We start from the raw sequence: 14,772 nt of genomic DNA, 5'->3' as shown, positions 1-14,772 counted from the left end.
TCGTGGCCATCGGCCAGTCACGTGTCCTCTTTTTTTTTTTTTTTTTTTTTTGTTAAAATCCATTTTTATGATTATTAGTTTGTGTATTAGTACAGTTACAGTTATATACACAGTCGCTGTTTAGGAGCCACTATGTTCTGACTGTCAAAATCCCTTACTCCATTGAAGTCTGAGAGTTATGCAAAAATGCCATGTGAAACATTTTTCTACTTTTCCATCTGCTGTTCTGAAAGCTCAGTGATCATCTATGAAAATCAATCCTATTGGGAAGAGAAAGTAGGACTAATTGGTCATTTTGTAGTCATTTCACAGATATTGGAAACATTTGTAAATGGTTGTATTACCCCCAAAAAGTCACTTTAGTGCTGGCCGCTTGGTGTCTGTCTTCTGTGTAACTTGTTTTCCACCGACTCTTGTCAATTCTAATCTGTTTATAGCAGAAGGGATGCCGAGACAGATTTCTCTGCGGGAGGTGGGGATGGGGCCAGGTCCTTGTCTCTGTGCGGGAGGTGGGGCCGGGTCCTTGTCTTTGCCTCTATGCGGGAGGTGGGGGTGGGGCCGGGTCCTTGCCTCTGCGCGGGAGGTGGGGATGGGGCCGGGTCCCTGCCTCTGCGCGGGAGGTGGGGGTGGGGCCGGGTCCTTGCCTCTGCGCGAGAGGTGGGGGTGGGGCCGGGTCCTTGTCTCTGCGCGGGAGGTGGGGGTGGGGACGGGTCCTTGCCTCTGCGCAGGAGGTGGGGGTGGGGCCGGGTCCTTGCCTCTGCGCGAGAGGTGGGGGGGGGGGCCGGGTCCTTGCCTCTGCGCAGGAGGTGGGGGTGGGGCCGGGTCCTTGCCTCTGTGCGGGGGGTGGGGCCGGGTCCTTGCCTCTGTGCGGGAGGTGTGGCTGGGTCCTTGCCTCTGTGCGGGGGGTGGGGCCGGGTCCTTGCCTCTGTGCAGGTGGTGGGGCTGAGTCCTTGCCTCTGTGCAGGGGGTGGGGCCGGGTCCTTGCCTCTGTGCAGGGGATGGGGCCGGGTCCTTGCCTCTGTGCAGGAGGTGGGGCCGGGTCCTTGCCTCTGTGCGGGAGGTGGGGGTGGAGCCGGGTCCTTGCCTCTGTGCGGGAGGTGGGGGTGGAGCCGGGTCCTTGCCTCTGTGCGGGAGGTGGGGGTGGAGCCGGGTCCTTGCCTCTGTGCGGGAGGTGAGGGTGGGACTGGTACATTAGACTTTGATGTTGGAGTTGTTTTTGTGGTGACATTTAAAGGGAATATGTCAGCAGCTTTTTGTTATGTAATCTGAGAGCACCATGATGTAGGGTCTGATTTCAGGGATGTCACTTATTAGGCTGTGTGCTGATGTTTCAATACAATGTATTTTATCAGCGGGATATTTCACTGCATTACATGTACCCCCAGGTCCAACACCGCCCCCACCACCACTTGATAGCAGCTCTCTGTCAATATACAATGTACATAGAAAGCTGCCACTGAGAGATGTGGGTGGGCTCAGCTTGAGAAATGCTACATCTACAGCAGAGAAAACTCTTGATTGTCTCTGAACTGCGTCACCCACTTCAGTGATACATGGCTGGAGTAAGGCTCTCTTTCCCTACATTATGCTGCTCTCAGATGAGGTAGCAAAATCCTAGTGAGAGATTCCCTTTAAGGCCAGGACTGTACAAAGCCACCTGTAGAGGTGTTGCAGAACAATTGCCACCTTGTAGAAATATTTTGTACATATCCAAAGATGACAATGCTGAACCCCTGTCGTTGCTCCGGACAGTCTGTCCATGTTTCAGCTCTTTTGTAATAGGTAAAGTTGTCAGAATCTCAACTGCGAGCTTCCAGTAGGTTGTACTTGGAATAATGTATTTCTTAAAGGGACTCTGTCAACACAGAATGACTGTTCAAACCCAGTACAGGCGCTTATGCATCATGATGATGCCAAACATTTGAGTGCATCTTCCCACCCGCTTGTTTCCCTCTATCTCTGCCCTTCTCTGGCTCTATGAAGTTAGAGCCAACAATCAAAGTGGGGAGGGTGGGTATGAGCTCCTAAGTTTTTTTTATTTTTCTGTCCACAAAGATACATGACTTGTTTTTTTGCGGGACGCGTTGTACTTTTGAATGACACCATTTATTTTACCACATTGTGTACTGTAAAAAGGAGACAAAATTCCAAATGTGGAGAAATTGAGAAGAAACCCCCCCCCCAGATTTCTGACTTTTTTTTTTTTTTAAGGGGAATTGTTTTTATAGTGTACGTTTAGTGGTAAAAATGACCCACAATATGATTCTCTTCATCAGTATGATTATGGAGATACCAAACATGTCAAGTTTATTATAATAATAATTATTTTTATTATTTATGGAGGTTTTGTCCTCATTTTCCAAGACCCATAACACTATCAGTTTTCGATCTACGGAGCCGTGTGATGGTGCATTTTTTTTTTTTTTTGTAGGGTGAGATATTTTTATTGATCCTATTATGGGCTATATATGATGTTTTGTTACACTATTTTTTGTGGCATTGCAGCAACCAAAAAAACCCATATTTTTTTCATTCTTGAATTTTTTCCTGTTTACAGTTTTTGCCGATTTATGCTAATTATTTTTAGATTTTGATAGTGTGGAGTTTTCTGAACGCGGCGATACCACATGTATTTTTTTTTTTTTTTTTAATGGGTGGAAAGGGGGGCGATTTGAACTTTTTAATTTTTTTTTCTTTACACTTTTCACTGTTTTTAATAGTCCCTTTAGAGGACTATAACCTGCCATTGTCTGAATGCTTGTGCTGTATACAGTATATACCACAGCATTGTTGTGAATAGCAGAAATCGCAGTCTCCTTTGAAGCCCATTCACTGGCAAGTTTGAGGAGCGCTGCTATAATAAGCACGGAGGTCTTCAGCAGACCCCCTGCTGTCATAGCGACCCACCATCACGTCACGGCTGCGCCGATGGGCTCTTGAAATGGCGCTCCCCTATGCTGGCATGTGCTAAAACCTGCTCTATAGATTTTCACAGCTGGATTTAACAGGTTAACAATCAAGCTTGTTACAGAGTATGGGGCAAGCTCACCCCACTTCTGACATGCACAGTACATGAAGGAGTTAAGGCAGGTTTTAAAGAGGACCATTCACAAAAAAAAAATTCATGCTAAACTGGACTCGAGTAATAGTAGCGGCAATTTTTTTATTCTTTGCGTCTCTGTTGTGGAGGTATCAGAAATAAAAGTATTTGGCACCTAACGAGTTAATTTTCATTTAAGTCCAAGTGGGTGTTATCAGAGTTTCACTGGGGGCGTGTCCTTCTGCAGCCTGTATAACGTGGCCCAATCATAAACAGGCAGCAACACGTGGGAAAAGGGAAACCGGCCCCCACCGTAGCTTAGTGCAGGTTTCTGCGTCAGATGCAATGATTGACAGCCCTGATCTCCTGGTGTAACCAAAGCATGGTTGCCAGCCGTCCACAAATTCCTGCGCAGTTTGTAAGAGTAAAGCGCTGTGTAGAAAAGTGAAGTTGGCAACTGTGTGCTGGGAGTGGTGCACAGATGACTGATGCCTTTGAGATAAGGTCTGGGCAGTCGGCGTGGGGGAGGGGCAGCACGGCTGAGTTTTGCTGTCACATTACAAATCTTTTTACCAGCTCTCCTCTCGTAGCACTGACAGCTCTGCTGTGCTGTCCTTTCCCCTCACACGCTCTATACAGAGATTTCTCAGTAATCCCATATATCTGTTGTGCTAATGGCAACTCTTCCTCATGTGCTCTGATCTCACTGCAGACATCTCACATAGGAGTAGCGTGTTCAGAGCTATGTTGGTGGTGTGCTTTGTTTTTTGTTTTTTTCCCCCTGCTGTTGCTGCCTGCTTATGATTGGGCACAATCATACATGGGACGAAGTATACTCCCCGAGTGAAAACTATCTGATAACACCCACCGGCGCTTCAAAGACTCACTACTTCCCCCACTGACAGACCTATGTGAGGACTTCCCCCCCATGTTAATGACTACAAATAACGTGTTAGGGTATATAGTGATGATGATGATTCTGGTTGGCTTTTTTTTTGTGTATCCTCTCATCAAATTGTGATCTTGTTCACTGGGCAAGATGGAGGTTTTATTTTCCAGAAAATAAAGATTTATGTAGTAGATTTAAACAGTCGTCTTTCTCTTCTCTCTCATAATGTATTACAATACTAATGTATTCCAAGGTAATACGACTCTCCATTTTACACTTCTAACAGTGCCACACCTAAAGGCTATTGTTGGGCTTCTGGGTGCCAAGGCCAGCTCCTGGCACCCTGCCATCACAGGGGTGACAGTGCACACAACCATCAGAGCAGGAGCCCAGCTGTTAGACGACAGACTGCTGAGCCCCTGCAGGAGCTTCAGATGCGCTGCCCCCCCCCAAAAAAAACCCCACCAAAAAAACCAAACGCACCAGTGTCCACTACTGCTATAAGGCTATGTGCACACATTGTGGATTTGCTTCTCCAGCGGAAAACGCAACTTCTGGCAGAAAAACGCACCAAAAACGCATGTGGTTTTACCACGTTGGGCCCAGTGCGCACTAGAAAAAGGATATTTCTCAAAGAATTTCTCAAATTTCTTGAGTCTGAAAGATTAGTGCACGTGCGTTTAAAAAAAAAAAAAGCACCAATAACGCATGCGTTTTTACCGCTTTTTCGCACGGTTTTGATGTGTTTTTGATGCGTTTTTTTCCGCAGGTTGGTCCCTGCAGAAAACAAACTACATGCACATTCTTTTTCTCAAGAAATTCTGCAGAAAGAATTTTCTTGAGAAAAAAAACGCAGTGTGCGCACAGCTATTTTTTTTTCCCCCCATAGATTTTGCTGGGGAATGTCTGCAGAAAGGTTACAACCATTTTCTCAAGAAATGTCTGCAGCAAAAATGCAAAAAAAAAAACAAAAACCCACGGGTAAAACCGCAGTGTGCGCACAGGGCCTAATGCTGCCAATTTACTGCGTTTTTGCCTGCAATTTTGTGCCTGCGGTTTTTTAACATGGTCAGTGGCAAAACACAGAAATTCTGCAGCAAAACCTGTAAGGAAAAAAGACAACTTGCAAACAGCTATTTGGGTTTCTCATAGACTTTGCTGGGGAAGGACTACATGAAGCTTATGAACAAAAACTGCACTAATTCTGCAGCAAAAACCCGAAGCAAATCCGCGCCAAATGCACTGTGCGCACAGGGCCTAAGACACTATTATGCCTTTATATGATTCAATAATTATTAGGTTTTCAAATCTTTTCAAATAGAACAGTCACAACAAAAGCAAAACGAAACACATTGTACGGCATTACATCATGCTATTATGCCTTTATAGACCATTTATAAGAGGTTTCCGGTCATGTCAGCTGTAAGTGCTGGGATAGGAGCCGGTCTGTGGCATCTAAAGGGATGTATGTGGGGGAATTCCTCTGTCACACCATTTACATAGGTTCTTTTTATCCCCCATAACAAAACTTTCTTAATGTTAATGTTGTTGCATTGGGGTGCCCTTTGTCAGAACATCGCCCCCATTCCTTCCCACACGCTTTTCCCCATCCAAAAACCACAACAGGGATGGCTAAGGAGCTCCCTCCAGGCAGGTACCTGAGAAGGGATCCCCTCCAAAAAAATAAATCAGTTGTAAGGAGTATGATACTCTGTTGCTTCACTATTTATTTTCTTCCTTTAGTGGAGCATGGCATTAGATTTAGTTCTCACAGTCAATTCTGACGAGGTAAAGCCCAATTTATTTATTTTATTTATTAAATGACATGATTTATTCATTTCCTGGAGGGAATTTGTCAGGTCCCATATGCGTTCTAACCTACAAGCAGGGTGATGTGTGGCCTATTAACCCCTTCACGACCTTTGACGGATCTTTCCGTCATGGAGCGTGTGCCGTTAAACCCCGCCCCCTGCCGTGGGCAGGATGCGGCGATCGGCGCACATATCAGCTGTTTTTAACAGCTGACGTGTGCCTGCATGTTACGAGTGGAATCGCATTCCACCCGTAACATTAACCCCTTACATCTCGCTGCCAAAGTCTGGCAGCGAGATGTATATACGTGCGGTCACGATTTTTACTTACCGCCGCCCCCACCGGAAGTCACATGAGTGATCACGTGGGTGATCACGTGACTTTCGGTGGTTGCCATGATAGCACAGGGTCATGTGATGACGCCTGCAGCTATGACAAGTCACTTCTGTTTTCACTCGGCCCGGAGGCCAGTGAAGCAGGAAGTGACCGTATCTGCTGTTTACAGCTGTATAGCTGTGATCAGCAGATAGTGCAGAGCAATCGGATTGCTGATCGCTATAGCCCCCTAGGGGGACTAGTAAAATAAAAAAAGTAAAAAAAAAAGTTTTAAAAAATAAAATAAACCCTAAAAGTTCAAATCACCCCCCCTTTCACCCCATTGAAAATTAAAGGGTTAAAAAAAAATATATACACATTTGGTATCGCCTTGTTCAGAAATGCCTGATCTATCAAAATATAAAATCAATCTGATTGGAATTGTTTTACCACTACGCCGTTTACCAAACGCCAAAATTACGTTTTTTGGTCACCGCAAGTTTTGCGCAAAATGCAATAACAGGCGATCAAAACGTAGCATCTGCGCAAAAAATGGTACCATTAGAAACGTAAGCTCGAGACGCAAAAAATAAGCCATCACTGAGCCATAGATCCCAAAAAATGAGAACGCTACGGGTTTCAGAAAATGGCGCAAAACGTACGCCACTTTTATTGGTCAAGCTTGTGAATTTTTTTTCACCCCTTAGATACAAGTAAACCTATACATGTTTGGTGTCTACAAACTCGCACCGACCTCAGGCATCACATAGATACATCAGTTTTGCCCTATAGTGGACACGGTGAATAAAACATCCCAAAAACTATTCTGCCATCACACTTTTTTTGCAGTTTTTCCACACTTGGAATTTTTTCACACTTGGAATTTTTTTCCTGTTTTCCAGTACACCATATGGTAAAACGTATGGTTTCATTTAAAAGTACAACTTGTCCCGCAAAAAACAAGCCCTCATATGGCAAGGTTGACGGAAAAATAAAAACGTTACGGCTCTCGGAAGAAGGGGAGCAAAAAACAAAAACGCAAAAACGAAAGTGCCCGGGGGCTGAAGGGGTTAACCCCTTCCTACCCATCCCTGTATTGTAATATTGTGTAATATGAATTTATAAAAAAAAGTTTTTTAACTTGTGTTCCCTATGTAAATAAGCAGAGGGACTAGTCCCCTGGGCGTCGCTTCACCCTGTGGGCGTTTGCATGCTCCTATAGACGTGGTGCCATGGATTTACATGAGTGACGTCACCGTCAGCTCCTGGAGATCCCGTGCGTCCGCACTTGCCATTCGTGCAGCCTTCTTATCCGGTTGTTTGCTTGTCGGTTTCACAAGTGCACTGCGCATGCTCAGAAGACTCCTGTGGTTCCGACCATGTGCAGAGCACGTCTAAAGCCAGCAAGCAAATATCTGGACAAGAAGGCTGTGCGAATCGGAAGTGCGCACACGCAGGATCTCCAGGAGCTGACGGTGACGTAACTAGTGTAAATCTATGGTATCATGTCCCTGTGGGGCAAAGCGACGCCCAGGGGGCTAGCCCCTATGCTTATTTACATAGGGAACACGGAAGTTATAATTTTTTTTTTAATAAATTCATATTACAAAATATTACAACACAGGGATGGGTAGGGAGGGGTTTCTAGGCCACACATCACCCTGCTTGTAGGTTAGAACGCATATGGGACCTGACAGGTTCCCTTTAAAGATGGCGCCACACGGGGATTACTGCGATCCCCTCGCATGACACTCAGCTCAGGCAGTACAGCAGAGCCGAGTGTCATGCGAGTGTCCATGCGACAGGTCCGACCGTGCAAGTGGACCTCAGCTACGGGGGGCGGGCCAGCACTGTGGGGGGGGGGCAGGAGGGATTTATCTCCCTCTCTCCTCCATTGCCATTCTCGCTCTGCACTCGCGGTACACCGGTGTAATGCGAGTGCAGTGCGATTTTTCTCTCGCCCCATACACTTGAAACATTGCTTTACACTCACAGCATGCTGCGATTTTCTCGGTCTGATTAGGGCTGAGAAAATAATCGCTCATGTGCGCTGACACACAGGCTAATATTGGTCCGAGTGGAATGCAATGTTTTTTTTATCGCACTCCACTCGCACCGATTTTCATGCCGTGTGGCTTAGGCCTAGCTTTTGTGATCACTGCAGTGGCTATGTTGAAGTCGCGGCTGAAGTTTTGTGTCCCAGCAGCTCTGCTCCACTTTTTATTTCTAGAGACTTTAGAGTCGGTCATAATTTATCAATCCATGGGCTAGGTGATAGCTTGCTGGCTGGTGTGGATTCGGCAGTGTGCATGCTTGATCACCGCTATATTTGTTCCCTACAAAGCCACTGATGCTGCAATCTGCTTTTTCCTCCAGCCCCACAGAAAATAATGAGTTGAGCAATGGTCAGACATCTGACCTGCCTATCAGTTTTGTAAGGGCAGTTTCACACATCCGGCATTTAGCCGGATTCACGGATCTGTCACACTCCAGTACAGTACAATGGCATTGTGGCATGTCAGCATGTGACCGGAGGTTGCCACAATGCCATTGTACTGTATTGCATTGTACTGGAGTGTGCAGGATCAGGCAATCCGGCAAAATGCCGGATGTGTGAAACCGGCTTAAGGGTACTTTCACACATCCGGATTTTTGCTCTGCGGCACAATACGGCGTTCTGCAGAAAAACCGCAACCGGCTTTTGTAACGCCGATTGCGGTTTTTTTTTGCATTGACTTACATTAGTGCCGCATTGTGCCGTAGGGGCTTGCGTTCGGTCCGGTTTTTGCCGCATGCGGCAGATTTAGCCGATGCGGCGGCCGGATCGAACGTACCCTGCAACGTTTTTTGCTACGGCAAAAAACACCGCATCGCGCCGCATCCGGCCGCTGCGGCGCATTTTTCAATGCATCCCTATGGAGGCCGGATGCGGCGCGATGCGGAAAAAACCGCATCCGGTCGCCGCATGCGGTATTTTCCACTGCGCATGCTCAGTAGCATGCCGCAACCGGAAAAAAACGGACCGGCCGCATGTAAAAACTGATGCAAAGGATGCGGTGTTTTCACCGCATCCGTTGCATAGTTTTCACAGCCGGATTGAGCCGCAGGGCTCAAACCGGATGTGTGAAAGTAGCCTAACAGGGATAAAAATTCCCCATTCTGATGATCAGTGCGGGTCCCAGCAGCTCGGACACTCGCTGATAAGCGGTCATCTATCCTACTGATATGACAGTTCTCTATTACATTACGCCCTCAGTGACTCATAACGGAGATGTCTGACAAGAGCAGGTGCTATTTTCCACACCATGACTGATAAATCCATCCTGGTCCTTTGCCTACTGCACGTCCCTTTGTAGGTATATCGTCCCCACAGTGATAGTCATGGGGTGTAAAGGGGTTAAAATGTGGGCAATGTTGGCCATCAGTCAGGCTTAAATGTTTTATTATAGCATTATACAAGTGATGAAACCATAACCTTAATGCGACGAATAAAAAAAAAAAAGTTCTTTGTCCTTAATGTCAAGATGTGACCAGGTTTTTGCTCCCCCCCCATCTGAGAGCAGCATAATGTAGAGACAGAGGCTCCGATTCCAGCGAGCGATGTGTCCCTTAGTGAGCTGTTTGCTGTCATTTTGAAAAAAGAAAAAAAAAAAGTTTTCTCTGTTGTAGACCTAGCAGTTCTACAGAGCTCATGAATATGCTGGACTACCTGGCAGCACGCCCAGTAGTCCTCTAATGATAATCTCCTGCTGATTAAACAGTGATTTTATAAAAACTGCATTAAACTGGTCAGTAAGTGACAGATCGCTGCAATCAGAGACTCTGCCCCCTACATTATATTGCTCTCAAATTAGGTGGCAAAAACCTGGTGGCAAATTCCCGTAAAGATGTTAAAAGCTAAGCATGGGGATGGTGCAGGTAACCCTCCAGGTCAAGGCATTAGGTGTATGTAAAATATATTTTTAGGTTTCTTACCACATCATAGGGTTAATAATTTTCTCCTTATTTCCTTAGTGAAAACATGGAAGGCTCTCATAATGGGGAACTTGCCGCCCCGGAGACAGAAGACGCTCCTGAAAGTTCAGCAGCTGTTACTCAGAATGAAGGAAGCAGTGAAACGGTTGCGAAACCTGAAGAGACGGAGTCTGCGCCCATGGAAATCGTGAAACCTCAGGATCCAGGTAATGAGCTTCCATATATTACCTGTGTTACATGAGCTGAATTGTCTTCAATAGGTAGATATTTATTTTTAGTGGGTTCTGCCGTTTTTCTCTAATTTTGCCATTGGATCCCCCCCAACAGCCCCAGTTGGCGGCTCTGAATGTTAGTCTGTTGGTTTCGATATATGCTATTTACTACGGATAGGTCTTGCTATTAACCCTAGAACGCACAACCATATAAATCTACAATAGAAAACAAGTAACCTAACAGGCCTGCGAGTCCCCAGGTATGCGTTATAGGGTTAATATACCAAATTTATATAGTACGGTCTAATACCTGTAAATTTGGTGGCATTTATCAAAGGGTTTTTTTGTTTTAGCTTTGAAATACAGCCTGTTTTGAGTTTAAATTTACCTTTTTAAAGTGACTAAACTTTTAAAGAAATTTTAATATATTGTGGCCACTTATCACCAGATTTTTGCTACCTAATCTGAGAGCAACATGCTGTAGGCAGAGACCCTGAATCCATTGATGTTTCACTTAGTTTACTCCGTGCAGTCGTTTTAACAGAGTTTTTAGATTTATCAATGCAGAGCTGAACGAGCTGCCCATACCAGACTCTGTGTACAATGTCTATAAACTGAGAGCTGCTTATCAAAGGGAGGGGGGTGTAAATTAATCATTGCAGTGATAATCACCAGGTGATGAGACTTCAGTTTACAGAGGTGGTTCACTAGTTAGTTTTCATAGGCACATCGATGATCTGTTGAGAAACAAGGTTTCTCTCAAATACCTTGTGTTGTCAATAGTGACTGTGAGCAGTGCTATTGCGGACAGCTCATCCCCTTCGCATGATTAAACTGATATTCTTAGATAAGATTCGACTTATAGCCGTGAATTACCGTATTTTTTGGATTAGAAGATGCACTTTTCCTCCCACAAATTTGGGAGGAAAGTGGGGTGCGTCTTATAATCCGCATGTAGCTTGCCGAGGGGTGTTGGTGAAGGGGTAGCAGGAGGAACGGGCAATACTGTGGCGGCTGGGCACATGCTGCATCGACGGCTGGGCTGGGGCTGCGGACGGTGGGGACTCCTAATAGTTAAATGCAGTTTGTTGCCAGGTTTTTACAACGTAATTGTAGATACAAAGACTCCGATTCTAGTGATGGGTCAAATACTGGGCTGCTTGCTGTCAGTTTGATAAAAGCGCTTTTATCAGCAGGAGAATATCGCAAGAAGATAAACCAGCTGCCTTTGTGTCCAACCCCACTGCCACGGATTGGCAGCTTTCTGCCTATGCACAGCAGTGTACATAGAAAGCTGCCAATCAGTGGTGTGGGTGTGGTTATACAGAGCTCACCATTCAGAGTACTGCTAGATCCAAAGCATATAAAATGTTGATTTTATCAAAACTGCAGAAAGTAACCCAGTAAGGCCCATTTCACACATCCGGCATTTTGACGGATCTGGCATGCTGAAGTACAGTACATTCGCGCTTTGAATGTACTGTATGCGTGCCGGATCTGGCATCCGGCGAGATGCTGGATGTGTGAAACAGGCCTAAGTGGAACATCATTAGAATCATCGCTTCACTTACATTATGCTGCACTTTGATGGGGAAGTAAAAACTTAGTGACAAAACGGAAGTAACTACAATGCGAACACTAGATATGAAGTTCCACAAACCGAAAAAGCACGCAAAGTCAAACAAAAAAGAAAAGGAGATATGTGGTATACAATAGAGTACACCAAAATGCTAAAATAATGCAAAAAAAAACCAAACCCCAACCTGTTTTATTCCAAAACACCGATAGGACCAAACATTTAAAAAGAATTAAAGTGCACCAATCAAAAGGATTTTCCTATATAACCTAAAGCCAGTGTTATACTTGCATTATCATGCTGATTCTATACATGCATTTAGTTGTCAGCTCAGATATATAGGTTTTGAAACAGAAGCAAGTAAAGTTTGTAAAATGAGCAACTTTTTGAGCGGCAGTAGCTGCCGATAGCTGGGATGGGTATTCGTAGTGATTCCCGCTCCTGTGCGTATACATACTTCCTCTGTTATTTGTTAATTCTATTCTAGAATCATTTTGCTAACTGACTAGAAAGACCTGTGCGGCTGTCATACCCATGTGACCAGAAGGGGCGGGGCCTCAGCCAACAGAAAAAATATTGCTTCCTGGTATAAGCTATGTTGGCTGAGGCCCCACCCCTTCTTATCACATGGGTATGACATCAGCACAGGTCCTTCTAGTCAGTTAGTAAAATGATTCTATGATAGGATAAGCATAAATACCAGGGGCAGGACGGACATGCAGGGGGGTGGGAATCACTATGACTACCCACCCCAGCTATCAGCTGATCAGCAGCTGCTGCCACTCAAAAAGCTGCTCATTTCACAAACTTTACTTGCTTGTGTTTCAAAACCTAAACATCCAAGCTGACAACTAAAGGTATGTATAGAATCAGCCTGATAGTGCCAGTATAGCACTGGCTTTAAGTTATATAGGAAAATCCTGGCGATTGGTGCACTTTAAAATGACAGAAAAAAGAGCCAGGGTACCAAGCGTCTGCACCCTGGTAAGATCCCTCCCTGCCTGCAAACTCTCTTGTGGTCGTATCATATTTATTTATTTTTAAACTGTAATCATGCTGCTCCTTCTTTTTCTGCACCCAAAACTGCAAGGAAAAAAGAAGCAACGTGCGCACAGCACTTCTGAATTTTCATAGTTTTCTGGGGAAGGAAATGCATGCAGTTTTGGGCCACAAACTGCACCCAAAAATGCAGCAGAAACACACAGCGTGCAGACAGGGCCCTATGTTGCCATTATTCTGATACATGGGGCCTTCAGTCCTTAAAGTGCTGTGGATGGGGGATAGGTCTATCACTCCAGGTTTGCACCCTTTGTAACTCTTGGCCCTTTGCTGTGCACATTTACTTGTTTTTAAGTGTTAATTAGAAGTGTGTTTTGGACCGAACGTTTTTATGTCCCCTGGGTTTTGTTGTACACAAAATATAGTATGGTAATTAAGTTACATGCCCCCAACCCCCTTCTTTCTTTAAATTTTTTATTTACTTTTTTTTTTTACTCTTTTGAAGTTGTGGTATTAGGCCATGTTTATTTTTTAATAGTCTTTACTGGCTCTTTATTTAGGTGAAATGCAGGAGAAAATGGAGTAAAAAATGCTCATCAGTAAACAATGTTAAATAGAAAATTACAATTTTTTATTAATAATATTAAAATGAGAATCCACAACCATAGAACAACCAAAGCCCATATCTAACAGTAAGTGATCCGTATATAGCAATACATAGATAAAATAATAAAATAAACAGACCAGAAATAGGGTCAGATGGTAATGACTTAATACCCCTCGTAGAGAGTAGATAATCTGATAGGTCAGAAAAATTATTGTAGGGTACACCAAAACATTACAGCAGCGAACCTTAACTAGCATCATGGAGGTTCACGGACAATATGACCAAATAACCGTCTACAATTAATCAAATATGACCAAGTAAATGCAGAGAACCCCGTGCATGCTAACCAATTAGGTGTAAATATGTCGCGGTGTACAAAAAATAGTTGAGCATGATCATATATAAATCACCCATATGCTCAGTGTTGGGTATTCAGAGGACAAAGGTTATCCAGAGCAAAAGAAGACAGGAGACCTAACGTACGTGTCGCGTCTTAAAAATAACCAAATACATGGCTTCCTCTTGTTTACTGATCTGCATTTTTTACTCCATTTTCTCCTGCATTTCATTAATTGTTCTGGAGTTATGCTCTATATATCATAATTATTTTGCATGGCATTTACCATAGCCATGCTTGATTGGAATTTTTGTTTTGACTCTTTATTTAGGTGTCTGTATTCGAAAAGTGTTTTTTTTTTCCTGATGATAATTAAAAAGAATGTCACCTTCCACATCCCTGAAACTGTCACTATGTATTTGTTGACCCCTTTTATATACTCCCTAACGATCCCTATATCATTGCTTGATTTTTTAATATGCTTAAAAGCATGGGGGTAATAGTAGTAGAAATGTCATGACGCCACCTGTGGTACGCGGCCAGAGATTCCTTTGGGCATGAGTGTCATGATTTGGAAGAGCGACGGCTCCTCTAACAGTCAAGCTTTGTATTGGCATGTCCAGGGAGGCTGGAGTGATGCAGGACACGGCCAGCTGTCGATGCTTGCTCTTTGAAAATGTTGTGACTGGCTGTGTCCTGTGCCTCTGCTGCCTTCCTGGGCATGCACTGTGTGCCAATGAAGCTGGGGTGCGTATACCCTGCTTACTGCACATTGTCTGGGAGGAAGAGACTTGGAAAGAGCAAGTAGTGATGTCGCTCTTACAAATTTGTCTCATACTAACAAGAGTCCCGGCCCCACGACTAGTCACCACTAATGAGCATATCGCAAGCCCAGTTATAAAATTGTTTTTGGGTGTATGAGAAAGGGCTTGTTAAGAAGTATGTATAGAGATCTACAAATACATGGTGGTTTTAGTGGCGTGGAGAAGCTAGCAGGTTTCCTTAAGGCT

The 14,772-nt window shown here is 44.5% G+C and overlaps 1 protein-coding gene across 7 annotated transcripts in view; it reads left to right on the top strand.

Moving 5' to 3' along the window:
• SON (SON DNA and RNA binding protein) overlaps positions 1 to 14,772 on the top strand; it is a 202,383-nt gene that overhangs the window by 35,034 nt on the left and 152,577 nt on the right. For all 7 annotated transcript variants that reach the window (XR_012750403.1, XR_012750402.1, XR_012750401.1 and 4 more), the window contains one exon: positions 10,071 to 10,237. Coding sequence is in view for 3 of the 7 variants with exons in the window: in XM_075335008.1 (XP_075191123.1) it covers positions 10,071 to 10,237 (167 nt within the window). In the remaining 4 variants the exon portion in view is untranslated. The remainder of the gene's footprint in view (positions 1 to 10,070; positions 10,238 to 14,772) is intronic.

This window comes from Anomaloglossus baeobatrachus, chromosome 2 (assembly GCF_048569485.1).
Source record: "Anomaloglossus baeobatrachus isolate aAnoBae1 chromosome 2, aAnoBae1.hap1, whole genome shotgun sequence".
NCBI lineage: Eukaryota > Metazoa > Chordata > Amphibia > Anura > Aromobatidae > Anomaloglossus > Anomaloglossus baeobatrachus.
This window is presented reverse-complemented; position numbering and strand designations above follow the sequence as displayed.